At 38.0% G+C, this 22,617-nt stretch overlaps 1 protein-coding gene across 1 annotated transcript; it reads left to right on the forward strand.

The window, feature by feature from the left end:
- Positions 1–19,345: 19,345 nt before the first annotated feature.
- Positions 19,346–20,727, forward strand: LOC114260140 (strigolactones hydrolase CXE15). Its single transcript, XM_028200195.2, has one exon. The coding sequence runs from the start codon at positions 19,490–19,492 to the stop codon at positions 20,513–20,515; it is 1,026 nt and encodes a 341-aa protein (XP_028055996.2). The 5' UTR covers positions 19,346–19,489; the 3' UTR covers positions 20,516–20,727.
- Positions 20,728–22,617: the final 1,890 nt, after the last annotated feature.

The following is a 22,617-nucleotide window of genomic DNA, read 5'->3' on the forward strand; positions in this document are numbered from 1 at the left end:
AGCTAGTGGATTTACCTCCAGGTTGTAAAACTATTGGGTGTAAATGGGTCATTTGTAAAAAACTTAAACCGAATGGAACTATAGATAAATATAAAGCAAGGCTTGTCGCTAAAGGTTTTAAGCAACAAGTTGATTTTGATTTCTTTGATACTTTTTCTCCAGTTACTAGAGTTACATCAATTAAACTGTTGATAGCAGTGGCTGCAATTCATGATTTAAAAATTCATCAAATGGATGTGAAAACAACATTTTTAAATGGAGATCTAGATGAGGAGATTTACATAGACCAACCCGAAGGCTTGGTGGAGCCTGGCCAAGAAAGCGAGGTGTGTATGCTAACTAAATCCCTTTATGGTTTAAAACAAGCTCCTAAACAGTGGCATGAGAAATTTGATTCCTGCATGCTTGAGAATGGCTATAAGACGAATGAATGTAATAAGTGCATATATTATAAAACTTGTGAGAATGCATATGTGATTATTAGCCTATATGTGGATGATCTACTTATCTTTCGCTCTAATTTGCATATTATAAATGAGACTAAAAATATGCTTAATAGCCACTTTGATATGAAAGATCTTGGTAAAACCAATTTTATTTTGGGAATTAAAATTACCAAGACTAATGATGACATTTTTCTTGATCAATCGCATTATGTTGAGAAAATTTTAAAGAAATATAACATTCTAGACTGTAAATACGTTGTTACTCCTTTTGATGCAAGCATACATTTATCTGTTGTAACAAATGAAAAAGAAGTGATTAATCAAAAGGAATATGCTAGCATGATTGGTAGTTTGAGATATGTTACTGACTATACTAGACCTGACATTGCATATGTTGTTGGAGTACTTAGCATGTTTACTAGCAAGCCAAGTCGAGATCATTGGCTAGCCATGGAAAGAATTATGAGATATTTATCTTGTACCAAAAATTATGGTTTGTTTTATAACAAGTATCCTACGGTACTTAAGGGATATAGTGATGCCGATTGGAACACTTTGTCAGGTGATTCTCTCTTTACCTCGGGTTTTATTTTTACCTTGGGTGGTGGTGCTATATGTTGAAAGTCTAAAAAACATACTATAATTGCTAATTCTACAATGGAAGCTGAGCTTATAGCGTTAGATTTAGCATGTGAAGAAGCGAATTGGTTGAGAGATTTGTTACATGAAATTCCTTTTTGGGAAAAACTAATTCCTCATGTGTTAATTCGTTGTGATAGCACTGTGTAGACACCCCATTTTTGATCGTCCTCAAGACTTGGATGTTCTTGCAGGTACATCCGGTGACAAATTTGATTGCTCATCGGGTACTCGAATTTCGCGACGGGATGTCACAGGTTTGAGCTTTCCAAACCCTATATCTTTTCTGCCCCATTTTTGGACTATGTGTTGGTCCTTTCAGCATGCTTCTTGTGATGCACTGCCGGCCACTTTTTGGCACTGCTGGCCATGGATTTAGGCATGCCGGCCATTGATGAGGCCTGCCGGCCATCAATGAGGCACTGCCGGCCACCACTGATGGCCGGCCAGCCACCCTTATTTCAACAGATATATTTTAGATATTTTTGAGCCAGCTGTTGGGCATTGAAGCCATCCTCTATATATGTGTATGGAGGGATGAAAACAAGCCTTAAGCTTGTCAAACAAGCTTTTGCTTGCATTGCTTATATAAGGGGAGGTCCCTCCCCCTTGCTGAGGGTTCTGAAATTTGGGAGACAAAATTGACTCTCTCTCTAGAGCTCTCTCTCTTTCTCTATATTGCTTGAAAGTGTGATTTCTCTTCATTTTTTCACACAACCTCTTAGCCGAACACCACTACCTTGTTGCTGAGGTGCTTGAGGGTCTCATTTGGGTTGTTGAAGGTTGATTCTTGGCTCAGAGATTGCTGTTTTGCTGCTGTGCTACAAGGGTGAGCATATTCCCTTTTTAAGCTTATTTTTGTATGCCATCTTAGCCACCTTTGCATGTTGTTTTAGGCTTGGTTGTTAACTACAAAAAGCTCTATTTTTAAGTTAAAAATGTTGGTTTGAGTCTTTGTTGGGGTTAGGGGTGGTCTACCCTCTTTGGTTGCTTATTTGCTAAGCTTTTGTACCACCTTTTAAGGCTATCCAAGCGATCTCTTTTTGGCCTTTTAACCACTGAATTCCAGAGGAATTTTAGTGGTGGAAAAGTGGTTTTGGGGTCCCAAATAGGAGGGGGTGGTCCCCTCTCCTCTTGTCTTGTTTGCATATGTTGATGGCTCACCAAATGAGCATGTGTTTCTACTTCTTTATGGCTTTGTTCAAGTATGATTTTGTGACTTTTCAGACCGGCCATAACTCTATTTTTGGCTTGTTTGATCATTGGTTGCCTGCTCTTTGCACTTGTAGTGTAACCTTGCTCACTAGCTTTGCGTGCTTGCTACTTTAGCCCATTAATCTAGCATGTGTTGACTCTACTCCAACAAGTTTTTGGCCTTTATTTAACATGCTTAAACTCTGTTTGAAGTGGTCTTGGTCCTTTGGCTCATGTTTTGTATACCTATAGTGCAAATGCCTTAAATAGCTTTGTGTTTTGAGTACTCTAGCATGCTTTGCTTGAGTTGTTTGCTTGATTTGGCATCATCTGATATGTGATTTCAGAGCATGTTTCACTGTCATACTCTCATATGTATCGCTCTTTCAATGCTTTTAAGAAGTTGAGCCTCATGCCTTGTTTGTGAGCCAATACATGAGCATATCTTTCTTGCCATCTATGCTGTATGTCTAGCATGTTTTTGCCACTATTTTGACCTACCTTAGGTCTATTTTGAATGGTCAAGGTCATTTGAGCATTGTTTAGTATGGTTGTAGTGTAAAGGGCTTTGACTAGCTTTGAGTTTTGAGGCCTTTAACATGTTATGTATGTGATGTTTGCATGGTATGGCACCATTTAGCATGTAATTTCAGTACACATAGTGTAGTCACACTCTCATACACTTCACTTCTTCATAACTTTTGAAGGTTTTGTATTATGTCTTGCTTATAGGCCAACATGTGTGCATGTTCTTCTAGCATTTTGAATTCCCATTTCAGTAGGCTTAGACCATTATTTTGCCATGTTTAAGCTTTGTCCAGAGTTGGTTTGGTCCTTTGAGATTGATAGTGCATGCCTCATGTGTAATGTTCTTCACTTGCTTTAGTGCTCTTAGCCCATTAACATGTATTGCATGCATTGCTTACATGATAGAGTCTTGTGCATGCCACCTTAACATGTGAAGATTAGCATGTTGTTTGCATAGTATGTTGTTTGCATAGCACGTTGTTTACATTGCATGGTGTTCAACCGGACGTTATGTTGAACACAAGGTGGATTAGTCCACTTCATACTCAAAGTGATGAAATTGAATCAATCCCTTTTGTCTCCATTGCCTTTGATGATCCATGATGAGGTAGTGGTTTTAGAGCCTTGTTTGCATGGCATTTATTGAAATGTGTGCAAGATGGATCTTTGGCCATCATGCATTGCATGCTTGATTGATGGTTTTAGATCTAATGGTGCCTCTCCCTTGATGTTTTGAGGTGATATGGAGTGGCATAGTACGTACATGTTCTTGAGAGACCCTCCATTTTCCTCTATTTTGTGCTCTGTTGCAATTTGGTGTCACAACACACTAGTGGTTGGCAATGCCACATTGATGGCCGGCACCCTTGCACTGCTGGCCGGCAGAGGCCCATCATTGGCCGGTAGATGGCCGGCAGCAAGCCCCCATGGTCAGCAGGCCACTGGTGCACTCTTTGATTTGGTAAGATTCAGCAGCAAGTTCTTAAGGACACCCTGCAGACAGAGCCTCTAAAGAGCATTTGGAGAGCTTTTCAGGACGGGAGCCGAGGCATGCATCTCCTAATTTCCAACAGAGCTGAGGCAACATTGTTTAATGAATTTTCTTGTTAGTTAACATGAATTTGTAATTTGATTAATTTCTTAATTAGTTAAGGTGTTGTAATAATTAAGTAGCTTAGTTTAGCTATTTCTTTATTGGTTTGTAATAATTAGTCTAATTAGTTTAATTAGATTAGTTAGTTAGCTTAGCTTAGACTAGCTTAGCCAATTCATTTGGACCTTCATTCGAGAGGCGCGTATTGTTGTAATAAGGGTGCGTGTGTGTGCGCATGTCTTCCAACCCCACGTCTTCCAACCCCACGTCTTTCTCCCTTTCATTTAACCGCTTTTGATGGTTAGTTTTAGGACATGTTTCAATTAGCATCCTTATGCTTGCATGCGTGCATCATTCATTTGTCTTGCATGCACCGGGCTCGGCGCATCATACAAGTTGCATTGTATTTCAATACACTTACTTGAATACGTGTCCCAAAGCATGTTATCAAGTGTTGCATTCATATGCCATTTTAGATAGCCGAGCCTTTATCTGCATTTTGCATGTGTTGCATTTGGCATCTTGTACAGTTAGGATCATGCATTGATTTCTAACTAGCTTCTATTTTGGCTCGGAGTACACTGTAAGTGTTTATGCTTTAGCATCCTTGCATGAGTGTGAGTGATTGCCATGATAACATGCTTTCCATGAGGCTATTTGCTTAAGTGATTTAACTGCATGAATGCCTGTGGATGGAGGCTTGATTGTCTGAATTGGAACAATTCATCAAATGTGAGTTTTAAGCCCACTTGAGGGTGGCAAATCATCATGTTTTCTAAGCCCACTTGAGGGTGGAAAATCCGCGCTTTAGCCTACTTGCGAGTGGCACTTTCACACTATTTTTCAAAAACAAACATGAGATGTTTTGTTCCAATTTGAGTGATTTAGTCTATACTTGTATGTTGTGCGCATCACATAGCAAGTTAGATTAATAATCAGAATAAGAACACATGTGTTCTTAAAACAACATATCATGCTTAGTAGAGGCCGATCTTTTGATCGGGTAAGCGGAGGTGCTCATTTCAGGACCTTCCCCTCTTGTACCCAAGTTCCCGAGCCGAGGCAACTTTGGTGATGACGAACACGTGGCCTTTGGCAGGAGTCAGGGTTTCCTAAATTTCCCAAAAATAAAATATTTGGGTGGCGACTCTGTAATCTGGCAAAGTAATCCAGTTTTGGCATTATTTGATTTAAAATCTGACTTTTCAAAATGATTTGCCGGATTGGATCTTTGGTGTTTATCAGTCTCACATTGCACTTTGTGAGATTAGATTCAGAACCGTGATAGGAGTCTGAACTGTAGTAGCATGAACCCAATTCGCGCTCTCTCTGAAAGGGGGCCCGCGGAGAGAGTTCGGGCGGTCTACACACTGCTGCTATTGGTAGAGTGAACAACCATTTTTATAATGATAAATCCAGACCTATTCAAAGCAAACATAGTAATGTGAGATCCTATTTGAGTAATGGCATCATAACTGTGAATTATGTAAGATCTTGTGATAATCTTGCAGATCCGTTAACCAAGGCCTTGGCGAGAGATAGAGTCTGGAATACAATGAGGAGGATGGGTTTGAAGCCTATAAAATCATAAACCATGTATGAGAATACCCAACCTAGGGACCAGAGATCCTGTAACTAGGTTTAATGGGAAGAACGAATCATATGGCGGTTGTAAAAATGCACTCTTTAATATTTTGTTATCCATCCCTATGATGTAAGTGCATTTGTCCTGTAATGTTGGAGGGTTGAGTTTTTGGTACTCTTAATGAAATTCTGTAGCTCTTGTTGAGTGGGGTGTGTAAATTTTAAGAACATCCTCGACAGATTTCACCTATGTGAGCATGAAAGTGAGGTCGCTTTCTATGAAAATAAGGATTATTCTCAAATATGCTCTTGAAAACTGGGATAAGCACAAGGCCGTAATGTGCTGGCTATTAAAGCTCATGTCAACACTTAGATTATTATGCGTGAGCAGTAATACTTTATTTTCCCTAAGCAGTCATAGTTCAAGTCTGAGACCACTACTAACTCTGGAGTAGAGGTCGCTGTTTCACTAATGAATGTTCAATGCAGAGCACACATTCATGATGCATACTAGTCTATCTTTGTTTGGTAATTTCTCTTATCTTTGTTGATATTAAAATGGGTGGGGGATTGTTGGACCATTTTAATATCTTTTATTTATTTATTTATATTGTTCATGAATTTTCTTTTGTCTTATTCATGAATCTCATTTTGTTCATGAATGAAGATTCATTACTTTGGTGACCGTTTGTCTTGTTCATGAATGGAGTTTAATTAAAATTCATGAACTTGGTGATGAATTAATATTTGGATTCACTCTCCCTTTTCTCTAGGTTCATGGTCATTATTATTTATTGATGTATTTTGTAATGTCCTAGTGGCCTATAAATAGTTTATCTCTTCTACTCTTTTCTATAACTAACACACCAACTATTTTCTATACAAGAGAGATTACTAGCAAATAAGGTTTTTCTTGGTGGAGCTTTAGGTTCACCATCTTGTGCAGAGTTGGCCTGAACTATACGACAAGTGGTCAGGCTGTTGTATCCTGGAGGGGACAAGTCATAGTTTTGTGACTGCTGCATCGATATTTGGGTTTTTCCTACCGCAGTGGACTTGATCTCCTTAAAGAAAACGAGATATTTGTGTCTCAGCCTGATCTATTTGTATCTATTTTTGTTTGCATTATTTATCAATAAAATCTATTTTTTTCTAGTATTTTCACTATAAATATATGTACGTAACTTGTTCTGTATCGTTATTGTTGTTTCTCAAATGGAATTCAACTCTTGTTACATTCTCTAGTCTTTTATTGCCATGTGGGTTTTGAGCAATGAAACTGTTGCGCATTCACAATCTTTAGGTAACTAGGATACTATGTTGGAAATTAAATGGCGTGGTGAGGTCCTAAAATTCTTTTTTTAAAAACTGCCTCAAAGGGCCTTCAAGTGTTATTCAATTCACTTGCTAACCCCCACTTTGCTTCCAATGGTCTTAAACCACATTTACATGCCACAAAAAAACTAAGGACTGGTTTGGCATCCTTTAAAAAAGTCAAAAAGTTACTAAAAAAGTTAAAAAGTTATCATTATTCACCAAAAAAAATATAAAAATATTAATTTTACATAAAAAAAAGTACAACTCACTTCTCACGTATGTTGTGTTTTAGCTGACTTTGGTTGGACAAAGGGAATAGGCGGGTGCACAAACAAGACGGTACTGTTTGGCCCGTGGGGGCCCATTATGGATCCCATTTTGATAATCTGAACCGTTAATGTGTAGAACTCGTCGAGTACTATATGCTTGTTAAAAATCATATTGATCGGATATCGCTAACTACATGAACAAATCAGTTTTGTATAAAACAATGGATGGTGTTATAATTAATGGTTGATAAAAAAACTAATTCGATCCAATAGCTATCGATATCCGATCAAACTGATTTTTTATAATCATATAGTACTCGACAATTTCTACACATTGAACGATTTCGATTAGAAAAACGGGACCCATGGTGGGCCCCAACGGGCCCAACAACACCGTTCATTTCAATCTCCGAAAAGGAGACAAGCATCTCCTATACAATACTCTGCACAATACTACCACCGTACTGCGTACTCGCCAAAAAGCTTCTCTTATACACTATTTTATACAATTTTTTAATACACATTTTTTGTAAAGAGTCAAAAAGTTATCTCAAACAACCATTTTTTTTTCTCGACTTTTTAGCTTAAAAAGTTAAAAAGTGTACTTATTTAGGACATCCTAAACAACCTCTAAAATAGTTGAGCGAATTAGCGTTTTAGGCTTTAATTTCGTAGCCCACAAAAGGCCCAAATTTTCCTCCTATGAAAACCATTAACTGAAATTAATTCAGGCCTCACAAGGCCTGGTCTCAATTTAGTTGGCCACAAATGGTCCAATTTCTGTTTTGTAAATAAATACCTCAAAAATGGCAATTCAAATTTTTAGGGACACAAGTTAATATGATTTAGTTCTCTAAAATTCTGATTTTAATAAGGATTATTTACCAATAAATTCTACTTCACAAACTGTTATACCAAATAGTCTCACTTTTATTTTATTATACTCGTTAGTCCTGTTGGTGGGTTGAGTTGGTCCTTTTTGTTTTTTTTTTTTTCCATTTTTGGTATCACTGTGTGGACGAGCGTGCCCTTGGGTTAATGTGGTAACGTCTTGTGGGGTCAGTTCTTGTTTTGGAAACGTTGCTCATTCCGGTTTGGCTAATTTTGTTGATATATTCAAATACATTTCAGCCATTGTGAGGTAGGGTTTTCGAATTTGAATATGTTTCTTCCTTTCTAACGGCTGTGTGACACACCCGCTGAGATTTGGAAAACTGCCTGGTATGCTTACTTTTCCTTGGGTCGTTTACCTTTGATATGGATTGTAGGTATTTACATTGTGTTCTGTGTTTTTTTCATGTTTCACGTTTGTGGGTGGTTTCTGTATGTTGGCCGATCATGGTTCTACAGTGTGGCTGGTTTGTTGGGTATTTATGGAACTTCGCTCTGTCTGGGGAATACAGGGACATGCGTTTTAGAGGCGTCATTTTTAATGGTGTGTGGTTTGCTAGTGGTGTTATTCTTTAAAAAAATTTCTAATAGGATGTGCTCTGTTTGGGTAACGTAGGGACATGTGTTTTACTATGGGTGAGGAGTCATATTTTAAAGTGTGTGTTTTGTGATGGGATGTGCTCTGTTTAGGTAACGTAGAAACATGCATCGGCAATGTGTATTGTGTGGATGTACTCTGTATGTTGCCACGTTTTCCTGATGGGATGTGCTCTGTTTGGGTAATGTAGGGACATGTGTTTTACTGTGGGTGGGGAGTCATATTTTAAAGTGTGTGTGTTGCCCTGTTTCGTAGTGTTTTTTATTTTTATTTTTTGTTCCTATCCCCGTCATGAATCATATGTTCGCATTCGCAGGAGGATGGACAATGGAATTATGCTAATATGTTGTTACAACAATGTGAATGTTGCTATTAATTTGCAAGTCCCATTTCAATTTGACGACGTGGTCAGTGGTGTGTGTGACAAGTTTGATGGGCTCACACCTGCCGATGCATGTTTCTACTTCAAGATGCCCGGTTATAACAATTTCATATTGCAGAACGATGTTGATGTGGCCAACATGGTGTGTCTTGCACGGTCTTTTCAATTGCAATGCATTGATGTATTAATTGAAGTACGACGTGCACAAGACGGTCACCATGCAAACAACTAATTATAGAGAGCTTATTGCCAGCCGACCGATGTGTTTGACGAGTCGAACTTGGACGACGAAGATGATTTATTGGCAAATTCTACCCTCATGTTGACAAGGTGTTTTTGTCTGCCCAATGGGCTAACGGGATTCAACGTATTGGCCAAAGTTTTGAAGGTGGAGCGGATGAATTCCGAAGTGTTCTTCGCAAGTATGTTGTCGAATGTGGCTTCTGTTTTAAATATGTCAAAAACGATTCTGTGTGGATCACAGCTGTATGCATGATGAGGGAATCGAAGGGATGCATGTGGTCGGTACACGCACGCGTTTTGCATACTAATAGATTTTTCTACCTTCACAAGTGGAATAAGGAGCACATCTGTGGCGTAGCTATTCGGACCCCAAAAGACCCCAGGGTTGGTTCAGATTTAGTGTCCGATGTTATTTCAAATCGAGTACGTGACAAGCCACTCACGCGACCCACAGATGTTGTCTATGACCTGAAAAAAGATTATGGATTAGAGGTTAGCTACCGGGTTGCGTGGCTAGGTGTTGAAAAAGCTCGGGGGGAGATGTTTGGTGCACACTCCATTTTGTTCGACCAATTGCGGTGGTACAGTTCCGTTGTCGTTGAAAACAACCCTGGAAGTTACGTCAATATTGAGTGTGATGAACACAACAACCGATTCATAAGGTATTTCATATCATTCAAAGCATGTATCGATGGGTTCAATCATTACCGGCCATTGCTATTCTTGGATGGGACTTTTCTGAAGGGAAAACTCAAGGGGCACTTGCTAGCCGCTACTGCGAAGGATGGAAATCAAGGTACTATTATAATGTTGACACAAATCATTTTCGTTGTACAATAATAATTTCAGTGTACATTGACTCACTCACATGTTAGTTGGTCTCACCAACACACCACCAACATATCTGCAAACCTAACTCACAACAACCCTTTCTAGGTATCTTCTCTGTAGCCATCGCAATTGTTGATTCAGAAAACACCGCTAACTGGGCATGGTTCTTGGGACATCTCGCAAATGTTGTCAATAGTCAGAGGACCCTTACGTTCGTATCTGACCGTCATGCAGGCTTATTAGAATCAATACCCATCATATTTCCCACAGCCCATCGCGCATTTTGCCTACAACATTTGTAACGTAACTTGCAACATAAGTTGCGATATGTCAACACTTCATATAGAGCTGGAATGTTGACAAAATTTCGGGCTTGTGCTTACGCACCCACTGTGGCTTCATTCACCCAATGCGTCGAGGAATTTACCAAATGTGGACGGAAGGTGGTTCCCGCGTTCTTGAAAGACTTACCCCTTCAATTTTGGGCTAATGCTTACTTCCGGTATGTATTTCAGTCTTTCTTTTTCCTTTTTGTTTATACTGCACGTCACATATTTACACTTATCACATTTTCATGCCATTTGCGTACGTCCTCACTAATATTGTACTTTTCTAATACCAGCGGTTCACAGCACGGTGAGATGAGTTCCAATGCCATTGAATCGTTTAACTCGTGGATACGGGAAGCACGCTACCTACCAATAACTCAACTGGTTGACAGCATTCGAGTTAAGATTATGCGTCAAATGGCGAAACACAGAATAAAAGCACAAGCGTGGCCCGGTGTTATTTTCCCAAAAATGGAAGCTCATTTGGTCAAAGCGTACAATAAAGGCTGAGCATGGCTTGTCAGCCAATCCACCGATACAGTGTTCAAGGTCCACTCTTTCTCATCCGTCATGATTGACGTTGACAAACGTACATGTTCCTATTTCAAGTGGCAAATCAATGGATTTCCATGCTCTTATGCAGTTGTTGCTATCCGAAACAGCGGACTCGACCTGTACGCTTTAGTGGCCGAATTTTACCACGTCAATGCTTACTGAAACTCATACCAACAAAATATACAACCCATTCCAACTGTTGAGAAACCAGCATTCAATCCTGAGGATTTTGTCATACAACCACCGTCAGTCAAACGACCACCAAGCCGACCAAAAAAAAAAAGAATTCTTTCCCAAGGTGAAGAAGTGCAACAAATTCGATGCGGCCGGTGTCAACGCATGGGTCACCACAACCACACAACGTGCAAAGAACCAATTTAGCTTCACACACATAGTCACAGATATCCAAATTTCATACTTCAGTTTTATTTCAATTGCTTTCTATCTAAATAATTGGGTATGCCACACCCATAACGTAGTCTTGTATGCCAGACAAGTTTACTGCAAACAATTTACAACTTCCAGTTTGTAAGTACCGGGTGAACAATTTATACCCCGTTACCATGAATAACTTTTCAACTTATTACATTTTTTTTGTTCCAACAATATTGTCATTTTTTATCACACTTATTGTGTAGATGCTGTTAACATGTTCAAATAGTTAACATGTCATACGTAAACATTCCAGCGGTACGACTTCAACAACAGCCACGTATGTTGTCAACAGTACACGATTTCCGTCACAATACTCGCACACCCATAGGATACGAACCTACTTTCACCTTACATTCACCTCCCACACCAAACATACACATTACACATTACCATCGCCATACAGTCACCTACCACTATATTCTAATCAACAGCATACATAACATGCACCACCACATAAAAACAAGCTGAAAAAGTACCATTCGAAAACAAAACATTTTCACTTGTCAAATAAAACCATACCTTTCCAACAAAAAAAAATTACTGCATCACCATTTTAATTACATTTCAAAAAACCCACACTCCAACATTTACCATACTGATGTCAGCCAAAAAAACCAATGACCCAACAAACAGTGTATCATGGAACTGTCTTCGTAGTCAGCTAATTAATCATCATGCTTCTGTTCTAACGATGTCAAAAACAAAAAAAAGACCTACATCCTAAGTACCATGCTTCTAGTCTTTCAAACCACGTGCTGGATCGTTCACAAACACCTTAACCATATTTGCACGTAGTATGATGCAATCAGTTCCTTGCAGCGAATGTTCCACGGTACACCGATGCACATACTGTCACATAATAGCACACACAATGACCCCACAATCGAGCCTGCACAAACAAAACTTATTACATGTCAGCAGCCAAACGCGCGGTACCCACAAGCTTACACAATACAGTCCCCCCAAACAAAACGCAAACACAATTAACTTACGTCCCCGATTTTTGTTGCGGACACTTTGTCACAGCTTCCAGCGAGCTGCTGAAATTCACCAGTATGCTTTGCTCATCTAACCCGAATTCACGCAAAGTTTGCTTCATCACATTAGTCACACGTTCTTTCTGCCATAATTCACACACACCAATTAATCATTCTTAAAAACCATAACCCACAAAACAATTACATAATCACAAAACAAATGCAAAACTATAATGTCACAAACCATACCAGCAGTGTCGCAACATTGTGATGTACATCAGCTCTGTCTCCACGCTGTCTCATCGGATTGTAATGCTTCCAAGTCCCATCTTCCGTATCATACACTACAAGGGTCTAATGACCATCGTGACACATTGGATAGTAGATGAACCGACAATCGCTCGCAGCAGACACATTCGTACGAACAAACTTCTCCATAGCATGTATATCATCATTTTTTACCATATCTTGCAAAACATAGAAAACATCAACACACCACACAACCACACAAAACAAACAACGTGCACTACATAACTACACAACTCACCAGACAGACACTACTAAAAAAATACGACTTATTAGCCAACTCGTCATTGCCATACATCCTCACATGCTCTCTTTTAAGCAACTCAACATACATATCAATCACCTGCCAATAAACATAAACAAATAAACAACGTCTATCCACATAACACCTACGTTGCGTATGTTGTACCATAGGAGTTCATTCCCCACATGTGAACGAAAAACAGTTATTCTACAAAAAATTTACAGTCTCACATTTCCACAAATGCTACTCTAGCGTATGAGGTTCTTCACATCACTAAAGTCCACCACAACACCAGCTTCACCATCCTCTCACATGATCGCCCTATACACACCAACAATTATCAGTTCCCAGAAAAAAATTACATGACAAAAAGTTATAACAAATCTAAAAATAAACATACGTACCGATCACCATGCCTATCATAACCTTGCTTGATTCTACACTTTTCTTCCACTGTCATCATTTTCCACACCCCCAACCTGTTGTTTATATCAAACTCGGACCACTTATTGCCCTTTACGACCACAACGTCCACATCAACAACTCCGTCATTCTTAACATAATTATCATTTCGCACCACAACGCAACTGTCTGTGACTGGCTTCTTATTATGTCCATGTAAGATGGGATACTCGAAATCCGGCAATTTCCGTTCCTGTCTAACTTTGTTTTTAATGTTACAAACAAACGATGTTTGCCCCCCAGAAACAATTACCCCCCCATCCACATCAGACAGATCCACATTCACAGTGCCAGTATCATTTCTCCCACATTGCTCACCATCCGAATCAACAACTACGCATCCGGCATTCGGACCCACAGCCTGGTTACACATATACACACCCCCCATACCGGCCCTAATCGGCGACACATCGTACAGAACTTGACCTCTAACCCTAACCCCTACATCACTACCTCCAACCCCGTCACGACGCACCCCTACGTCCCGAAAAGCTTGCGTCACCATGTGCACATCACGATCAGCGAGTTGATCCTCAAGCACCAATACACTCCTCTGCAATTCGATATTTTCTTTCTTCAACTTGTCCACCTTGTCATTCTTAATTCCCAACACACACTCAAACCCCCCTACAATGTTCATAGCTTGCGCCTCCAGTTTCTTTTTCAGACCAGCAACTTCTTCCTCAAGCAATGCAATCATTTCCTTTTTTCTTTTATTCTCCAATTCCAGTATTGCGATTGCACTGCCATATTCATTCACTTTGCTGTCATTCACCCCCTCATTGTCCTTCCTAGATGTGGAACCATGTAACGCGTCTGTTCCATTCCCCCCAACTTTCATGTCAGGTTTGTGCCCTTCCCACGAACTGCACTCCTCACGTACATCGCCAAATCCAAATTCCACGTTGTCTGTTTGCATCTTAGCCTCAGTGTGTATGCCATCACCTTTAGGTTCATCCACAAAAGCATCATCACCCCCAACACAATCAACCACATCTGACTGAACATTTTCGAACACAACAACATCCGCACCCATCATTTCACATTCATATTCGAACGACCTAAGTCGGTCTACTTTAACTTGCGTAGACACAAACATATTACAATCACGAATGACAACAAACTCAACACAAGTTCGTACAGTCAAATATAAGCCTTCAAATAACAACCACACCCAACACACATACCTGAAAATTAACTAGGCCGGACAGATCAACCACTTGAGCTTTACTCAACAATTTCCCAATGTCCCATTTCATGAATCTGGGGAACATGTTGTCCGTTTGCGGCTCAATTATTGTCGAATGTTCACATATCCAATACTAAACATAACAAGAAAATAAAAAATCAGTAAACTAATATATCTGGCACAAGTATGTGTTACTACAACTAATTAAATTGAACATTCACATACCAATAACGTAACCACACAGCCTGTCACCTTCCATGGCATTCGATGAAACTCCTTCACTGGCTTCATCAGTGGTGTCATTATTGCTCCAGTCCAGTCGTACATCCTAACAGTGTCCAAGTCGTTCATATACCGAACAAATGCCTAACTAATTGTCTCACCTGAGTTTGCGAAAAACAGTTTGCCACACATGTACAATGCCAAAAGCTTTGCCACATCTTCCTCATCTTGCTTGGTCCACCCATTAACAGCTTCGGCAAGCAAACTTTTCACCAGTTTCGATGTCAACCGCGACGTGTCACGGCACCTACGCTGAATGAAGTCTGACACTAGTCGTTGACTCGGAGATAAATCCAAACATCATTTCTTGCATTGCAGACCAAAAATTAGTCTCACATCGCTACTAGCAAATTTGACACCGGCCCCTTCAATATGAAACACATTATCACGCGGATCATACGTTCTTATAATCTTCGAAATCAGATCATCACACTTCCTAAATTCATTGTGGTTCAAATTGTTGACGTGGATCGCCTTGATCATAATCCAAAATGGCATTCTCTTTAATTGATTCATTTGTGCCTCCCTCAGTTTTGTCGAACTAACAAGTTTGATTATACCGGCAACGTTTGACCGGTAGTTAATCCTAGTGTGTACCTGCCGCTGTGGGTAGTCATTACCCTTACTCACATTACGTCCCACAGCATTATGCACAACTTTCGTTTGTTTGAAAAGGATGCGTCCCTCCATTTTCACACCCACTTTGTGTGCCTTCAACCCAGATGCTTCCGTAGCCTTTCGCTTCTCACATGATCGAGTCCACGGACTTCGTACCGTACTGCTATCTGCAACACCACAAATAAACCATTGCAACAAAAAATACAACAACTGCACAAACAAGAAACCCCATACAGACACACCCCACTTACATTATCATGCCTTACATTGTCATGAAACACCACAGTACCACACCAGAAAAGCAACTAACATGACAGATAACAAAACCCCAACAAAGAGCACCCACACACACCACGGAAGTAGTGACCCACAACGACACAGGAAAAAAAAAAAAAACCAACACATAATAGAAATAACAAACCCCACACAAGTCAAACCCCACACAAGTCAAACCCATACCAGAAAAAACCAGAACCTCCCCCACAAACAAAACCCCACCCCAATGGTCTGTTCATCATCATATGTGGCCCCAACCATCAACCCCACTTCCCAATGTTATTTCCAATTAATTCCCCATACAAACAGCCAACCAAACCACAGCAAACACCACCTACGAATTATATCCACACAACAACCGACACACAACCCCAAAAAAACCAAAAACAAACATACCCCACCCTCAAATAGTCGAACCATGGCCCACAACCTCCACCACAGGACCACAACACACAGACAAAAACACCACACAACTTAGCTCCACCCATTGTTTTGACCACTACGTGTGGTCCCCAACAAAATTGTCCCCCTTAATCACTTTCTTTGACCCCTTACCCCCACAAACACAACTAACCACCCAACCAAACCCAACAACAAACACACACACCAAAACCCAAACAACTTAGCCAAACACAATAACCAACAACATACTTGAATGAATCATAACCATTACTAAACAAAATAAACGAAATCGACAGGGAAAATACATAAATCCAATGTACCACACTAACAAACACAAATACCAAAAACAAGGTTACGAAACATACCCATCCCGTCCATGAAAGAACTATGTCAGAGCACCGATGAAGGATTATGCGAACTAGGGTTCCTTTATCTTCCACTTTTTGCAACGTCACACCGTTCGATCGACAAACAAAACAAAACACCAGCAATACCGATCCAATCAGCCTCCCAAACGTAATCCTTTCTACAATCAAATATGGCAACGGCGTATTTGATCAAACGGAATAACGAAATTGCTGGCAATCACACATGTAGGGTTTCATACAGTATAGAATGGGAGACCAAAACGACTATGTGAATATGGATGGACATAACGGGTTAACCTTGAACAGGTTGTGGGTATGTGGGTGTCCAATCAGTCACAATTGAAACCCCTTCCAAATTGTGTTGTGGGCCTTGTGTTAACCCCCAAACACACAGACCCAACCCAAAAAAAAAAGCCCTTACAGCGTTTTGTCATTGTGTGACACCCTGACAATGTATCACATTCAACACACCTCACATCGATTCAGTAATTCCTCACGTGAGACACACACGCGCCACAGCCAATTTACGCCTAACAAGCCGTATCTTACTAATAACGTTCAAATGAGGGTAATTCTGTCCCTCACAATTATCCAGGACTAAAGGGTTTAGTAGAATAAAAATGGGATCAAATGGTTCATAAGTTTAAATTTTGGGATTTATGGGTAAATCTCCCTTTTAATAAAAGATAAATTAAAAAGTGAAGTTTTTAGATAATGCCTTAATAACTAAAACTGAAAATCCATTCATTGATGCAACAAACTAGAATTTTATTTTGAGAGACTTACGTATAAGTTTTAATAGATGGACTTATTATTCAATTAGTTCTATGATAATTAATGGCGTTTTTCATCAAATAATATTAAAAACGTCACTAATTATTAATTTTCAGCAATTGTTTGAAAATTTTATCACCAAAAATGTTACTAATTATAAATTTTAGCAACAATTTAAAAAAATTATCACAAATTTTTAACTTTTAGCAACAGTTTAAAAAATTCGTTACAAAAAAAGATATCACTAATAGTAAGTTTTAGTGATAAGTTATAAAAATTGTGACAAAAAAAAAATCACTAATTATCAATTTTTAGCTACACATGCAAAAAAAAATTATCATAAAAAATTATTTTTAGCGACGATATTATTAAGATTTATTTTCAATAAGATTTAATGAGAATTAAGTCCGACTATTAACACTTATTAATATTTACTCTTTTATTTTCTCTTATTGAAAATTATGATGGAATGAAAGACTTTGCCCACATCAAGTCATAAAACAGGATTTTCACATTTAATTAATCAAACTATAATTGTTTTGAATATGCTTGGACTTTGATCACTATGTATTCCACATTTGAATCATATTTATGAATAACCTAAGTTTAAAAGTTAAATAAACTCAATTAGTTTTATTTAAAATTAACTAAAATAAGTCAACAAGTCAAGTTTTAAAATTTTTTGTAATTGGTTAAATTTAGCCCTGGTTTGGCAAATCTTTTGGGACTAAATAATTACAAAAAGACAAAATTGACCGTAAAAGTTAATAAGACAAAATATTATTTTTTATCCATAATTATTACATTTGTTTTCCTCACAAAAGTTAAAAAACTCTCAAAACAAAAACCAAATAAAATTAAAAAAGTCAAGCTAAAAAAATTCTAATACAAAACAGTTGACTAAAAAAATTCATGTCAAACGATAGTACTTAATTATCCTTTTAAAGTTTTTAAAATTTCATCGTGACCATTGATTTTTTTATAATTAAATGGTTACTACTTTTGTTAGTGGCCAACTTGTGAGTCGGAGAAAGATCTCTCATCTAATGACCGTGAATAAGAAGTTGCTCCAGATGTGAGATGAGCCGCATTTAAAATCAAAGTTCAACAACCATAAAACAGTTGATAGGTTCATGTTTAGCGTGGATTATAAGAAATGATTATATTTTATTTTAATTTAAGAATCTATGTCAGATTATTTAATATAATTTATGTTTATAATTTTTTAGATAAAAATAATTTAAATAAATTAAAAAAATTTAATTATTTAAAAACCAAAAAAAAGATTCTTTTAAGTTTCATTTTCTAATTATCAACTTTTCAACCTACACATGAAACGGCACCATTGTTCTTAGGAATCTAGGAATGCTTTTTCACTTTATCTATGTATTTTAATGAGAAAGATATCCATTCCTACTATACTATAAAAGTGAATTTAGACCTAGTCCACCACAAAGTTGACTCTCGTGATATTTCATTTTAACGATTTGGATTATTTATTTTATTTTATTATACGTGTAAAAATTACAAATTTGAATTATTTTAATAATTGTAATCATATGTTTTGACAATATTTGTTAATAAAGATGATTTTTAAAAATAGGTTATTATTATTATTATTATTTTGCATTCAAATTTGATAAAATCTTGAGTTATAATTATTAGATCACTATAATTTAAAAAAAAAAATTAATCTACATAGATAATCTAACATAATAACGGTTTAGATCTTTAAGTGAGACTCATGATGGGTCCACGGCCCCTAACAACACCTCCCGTTTTCTACAAAGAGATTTGATAGAAATTTGTCCCATTATTTATTGTTTCCCATTAACATGACAATATGCAAAATAATCTTAATTATATATTTATGTAAATTCCACTTGTGTGACAATATTACAAAACAATCTTATGCATAAAACTTACGTAAATAAATGATTGAGATTGTTTTATAACATTATCATTCAGCCAAAAAATAATTTTTCCTCCAAAGAAGTAGTGTTCTCCAATTTATTTTCTGGTCACATCTTTGCATTTTTTCTGGTAGGGCAAACCAAGTTAATGGACACTTTGGTCTCACTTTCTTAGTGTGTTTTGCTTTATCAGATGTCTAGTCCAACATTTCTTTCACCACATTATTAAAGTGGACTAAATAAATTCCAAGTCTATAATGCTCTATTAGTAGAAGAAAATTACATCAAAACTCACTATAAAGAAAGCACTCATAAGCAAAGTGTTCGAACTCATAAGGGCAGCCATGGCTTATACCAAGAAGGTTGTTGAGGAGGTTTCCGGCTGGCTTAGGGTCTTCCATGACGGCACGGTTGACCGCAAGTGGACCGGACCCCCAGAACTCGAGTTCATGGTGAAACCAGTCCCTCCTCACGAAGAATTCATTGATGGGGTCGCAATTCGCGACGTAACAATTGATCCAAACAGCGGCCTTGCAGTCCGGATATATGTCCCAGAGAGGAATAGTGATATCCCGGATGAGAATAAGCTACCCCTGTTTCTCCATTTCCATGGTGGCGGCTTTTGCATTACTCAAGCCGATTGGTATTTGTACTACCATTTCTACACTAGGCTTGTGCGATCTGCTCGAGCCGTTTGTGTGTCAGTCTATCTTCGGCTTGGTCCTGAGAACCGAGTCCCGGCCGCATGTGATGATGCCTACTCAGCTTACCTATGGCTTTGTGCCGTTGCTGAAGGCAACTCATCCGAGCCATGGCTTGAGAGTTACGCTAATTTTAGCCGTATTTTTCTAGTGGGTGATAGCACGGGTGGAAATCTAGTACATGAAGTAGCAGCCCGAGTTGGAGCTAGAGTCGGAGCCATTGACTCCAAGCTGGCTAAGATAGCTGGTGGGATAGCAATACACCCCGGCTTCATCCGAGCCAAGCCAAGTAAATCTTTTTTGAATTTACCTGATTCACCAATGTTAACACGTCAGATGATAAATAAATTTTTGACTTTAGGATTACCAATTGGTAGCACTAAAGACCACCCGATTACGTGCCCGATGGGTCCGGCAGCACCACCACTAGCGGAGCTGAAGCTGCCGCCGATGATGGTGGTGGTGGCTGAGATGGACTTGCTTCGGGACTCGGAATTGGAGTATGGTGAGGAAATGAAAAAGGCAGGAAAGGAAGTGAAGATTTTGTTTGAAGAAGGAATGGGACATAGCTACTATTTGAACAAGATAGCCGTTGATGTTGACCCCAAGACGAGAGCTAGTGTTGATCGTCTGATTGGGGAGATCATAGATTTCATCAAGAAGCTTTGAGATTTCTCACTATACAATAATACAATACATAATACTTATGTGTTTTGTATGTGTATGTTTTATTTACCATGTTTTTGAGCAGCTTTAATTGATGTAGTTCACTTTTTAATTTGGGAAATTTTAGTATATATCCCTTTGAAAATGGTGTATTATATGTATTTTTAGTTATGTAATTTTCTTTTTTAGTTATGATCAATTTTCTTCTTTAGTTATGATATTATTTTAATTATGACTCATGGGTTTTTTAATTATGTCTTATGTTGTGTTTAATTATGAATTTTTTTTAATTATACCTTAAAAAATTAAAATTATGTAATTTTTTCTTTTTAATCATAAGATGCATGGACCTTTTAGTATTTTCCTTTTGGTTTAGCGTGTTTGGAACTAGTGGCTGGCTGAGCATCTCCAATGGTAGTAGGCATTTTACCTATCTAAATATTACTATAAAGTATACATTTTATTTTGCCTATCAACGATTTCATGTTTTTACCCCAACCATACTCTTTATTTTAGCTATTCATCCAAATACTATTAACTTTATAGAATGCCACGTCAGCAACAAAGATGGAGGGAAATAATCTTAATGATTAAATACATTTTGCCTAGCCTTGAAGGCTAGCTACATGTAGCTAGTGAATGTGAGCTGAGCCAAAATGCCTAAGCATATGCCTAGTGCATTGGAGTTGAAAAAAGTGAGTCACATTAGCCATTTTGACTAACAAGCATCATATGCCTATTGGGTTAAGGAGAAAATATTTGGTAGTTTTGAAGTAATATTTTATAATATTTAAATGCAAGTTTTATTATTTAAATCAAATAAAAATTGAGATAAGATAACATATATATATTTTCAATAAGTCTAGGAACGAAAGATATGTTTCATAGAAAAAAATACAAATACGAGATAAGAATACATAATGTATGGTTCCATGTGATTCCCATGTGACACTTACGCCTACCCTTTTATCTCACTCTTGTGTTCTTAACAATATTTTTGAGTATTAAATAAATTTCTTATCCCAAGTGCCATTTATGTCAAGTTGTCATTTTACCAAAAAGTAAACAAAAATGTTAAAAATAAAAAATAAAAAATAAAAATATTTTAATAAATATTCACATTAATCCGTACTCATGTTAGTATGTTGGGGAATTTTCAAAAGAAAAATGCTTGGGAGCACTAGCTAGTGCTCCCACTAATTAGGTGGCAGTGGGTTCCGCCATTAATGATGTGATGTTTTGGTCTTGGAGTTGTATTTTTTTTTGAATAATGCTTAGGACCCCCTTTTGGGGGTCACCCCCTCACCCCCCTTTGCCACGTGGCGGGTGGTGATTGGAGGAGCAGGAAAAAAAAGAAAAAGAAAATGTAACCAATGAGAGAGAGGGGGTCAAAGAGGGTGGGGGAAAAGGGGGGATGAATCATTGTTGTTTTTTTTTTAAAAAACTTTTTTAATGCATTAGTGCTATTAGTGGTGATGTTTTTAGTGGGATGAATCATTGTTGTTTTCAAAATGATTTTTAAAATGTATAGTTTAATTTTTGAATGTTTTCAAAACCTTCATTGTTTTTCTTTGAAAAACTTGAAATAAGCTTGGGGGCTTTGTCCCACATCGGAAAGAGAGAAAAATATGAAGCACTTAATAAAGTGCTACACAGAATATTCCTCTGAATATGGAATTGTGAAATGAAAGTTAGTGTGTATGCACCTACATCGCAGGAATGGTGCTTTGCACTATCTGCACACACGCACGTGGCATGGGCAGTGGACTGTGTGGCGTTTGATGGCGCATTTTTCCGATGGACTTGATCTTTAGATCAGGCTTCATTTTATCCTAGAGACAAATTTGCTGTAACCCCTTGTACACCTTTGGTGGGTGCAAATATTGTCTTTAGGAAAGCGACTAAGTAACGCGATTTGAAGCACTAAATTTCTATTTAACGTAGACAAGATCATCGCCAAGTTTTTAAGACCCAAAGACCACCAAATGAAAAGTTCAAGACAAATTGTTCCAACATTCTAAAGACAAAATGTAAATATGGCGATGTCTATTCAGAAAATGACTCAAGATTTCATGAAGCTTAACCAGTTTGATAGCGAAAATTTC

Source organism: Camellia sinensis, chromosome 10 (assembly GCF_055761805.1).
Source record: "Camellia sinensis isolate YWXY chromosome 10, ASM5576180v1, whole genome shotgun sequence".
Classification (NCBI taxonomy): domain Eukaryota; kingdom Viridiplantae; phylum Streptophyta; class Magnoliopsida; order Ericales; family Theaceae; genus Camellia; species Camellia sinensis.

Bases quoted from the DNA above. Each gene is read 5' to 3' on its own strand.
- LOC114260140 (XM_028200195.2), top strand. From the start codon at position 19,490: ATGGCTTATACCAAGAAGGTTGTTGAGGAGGTTTCCGGCTGGCTTAGG.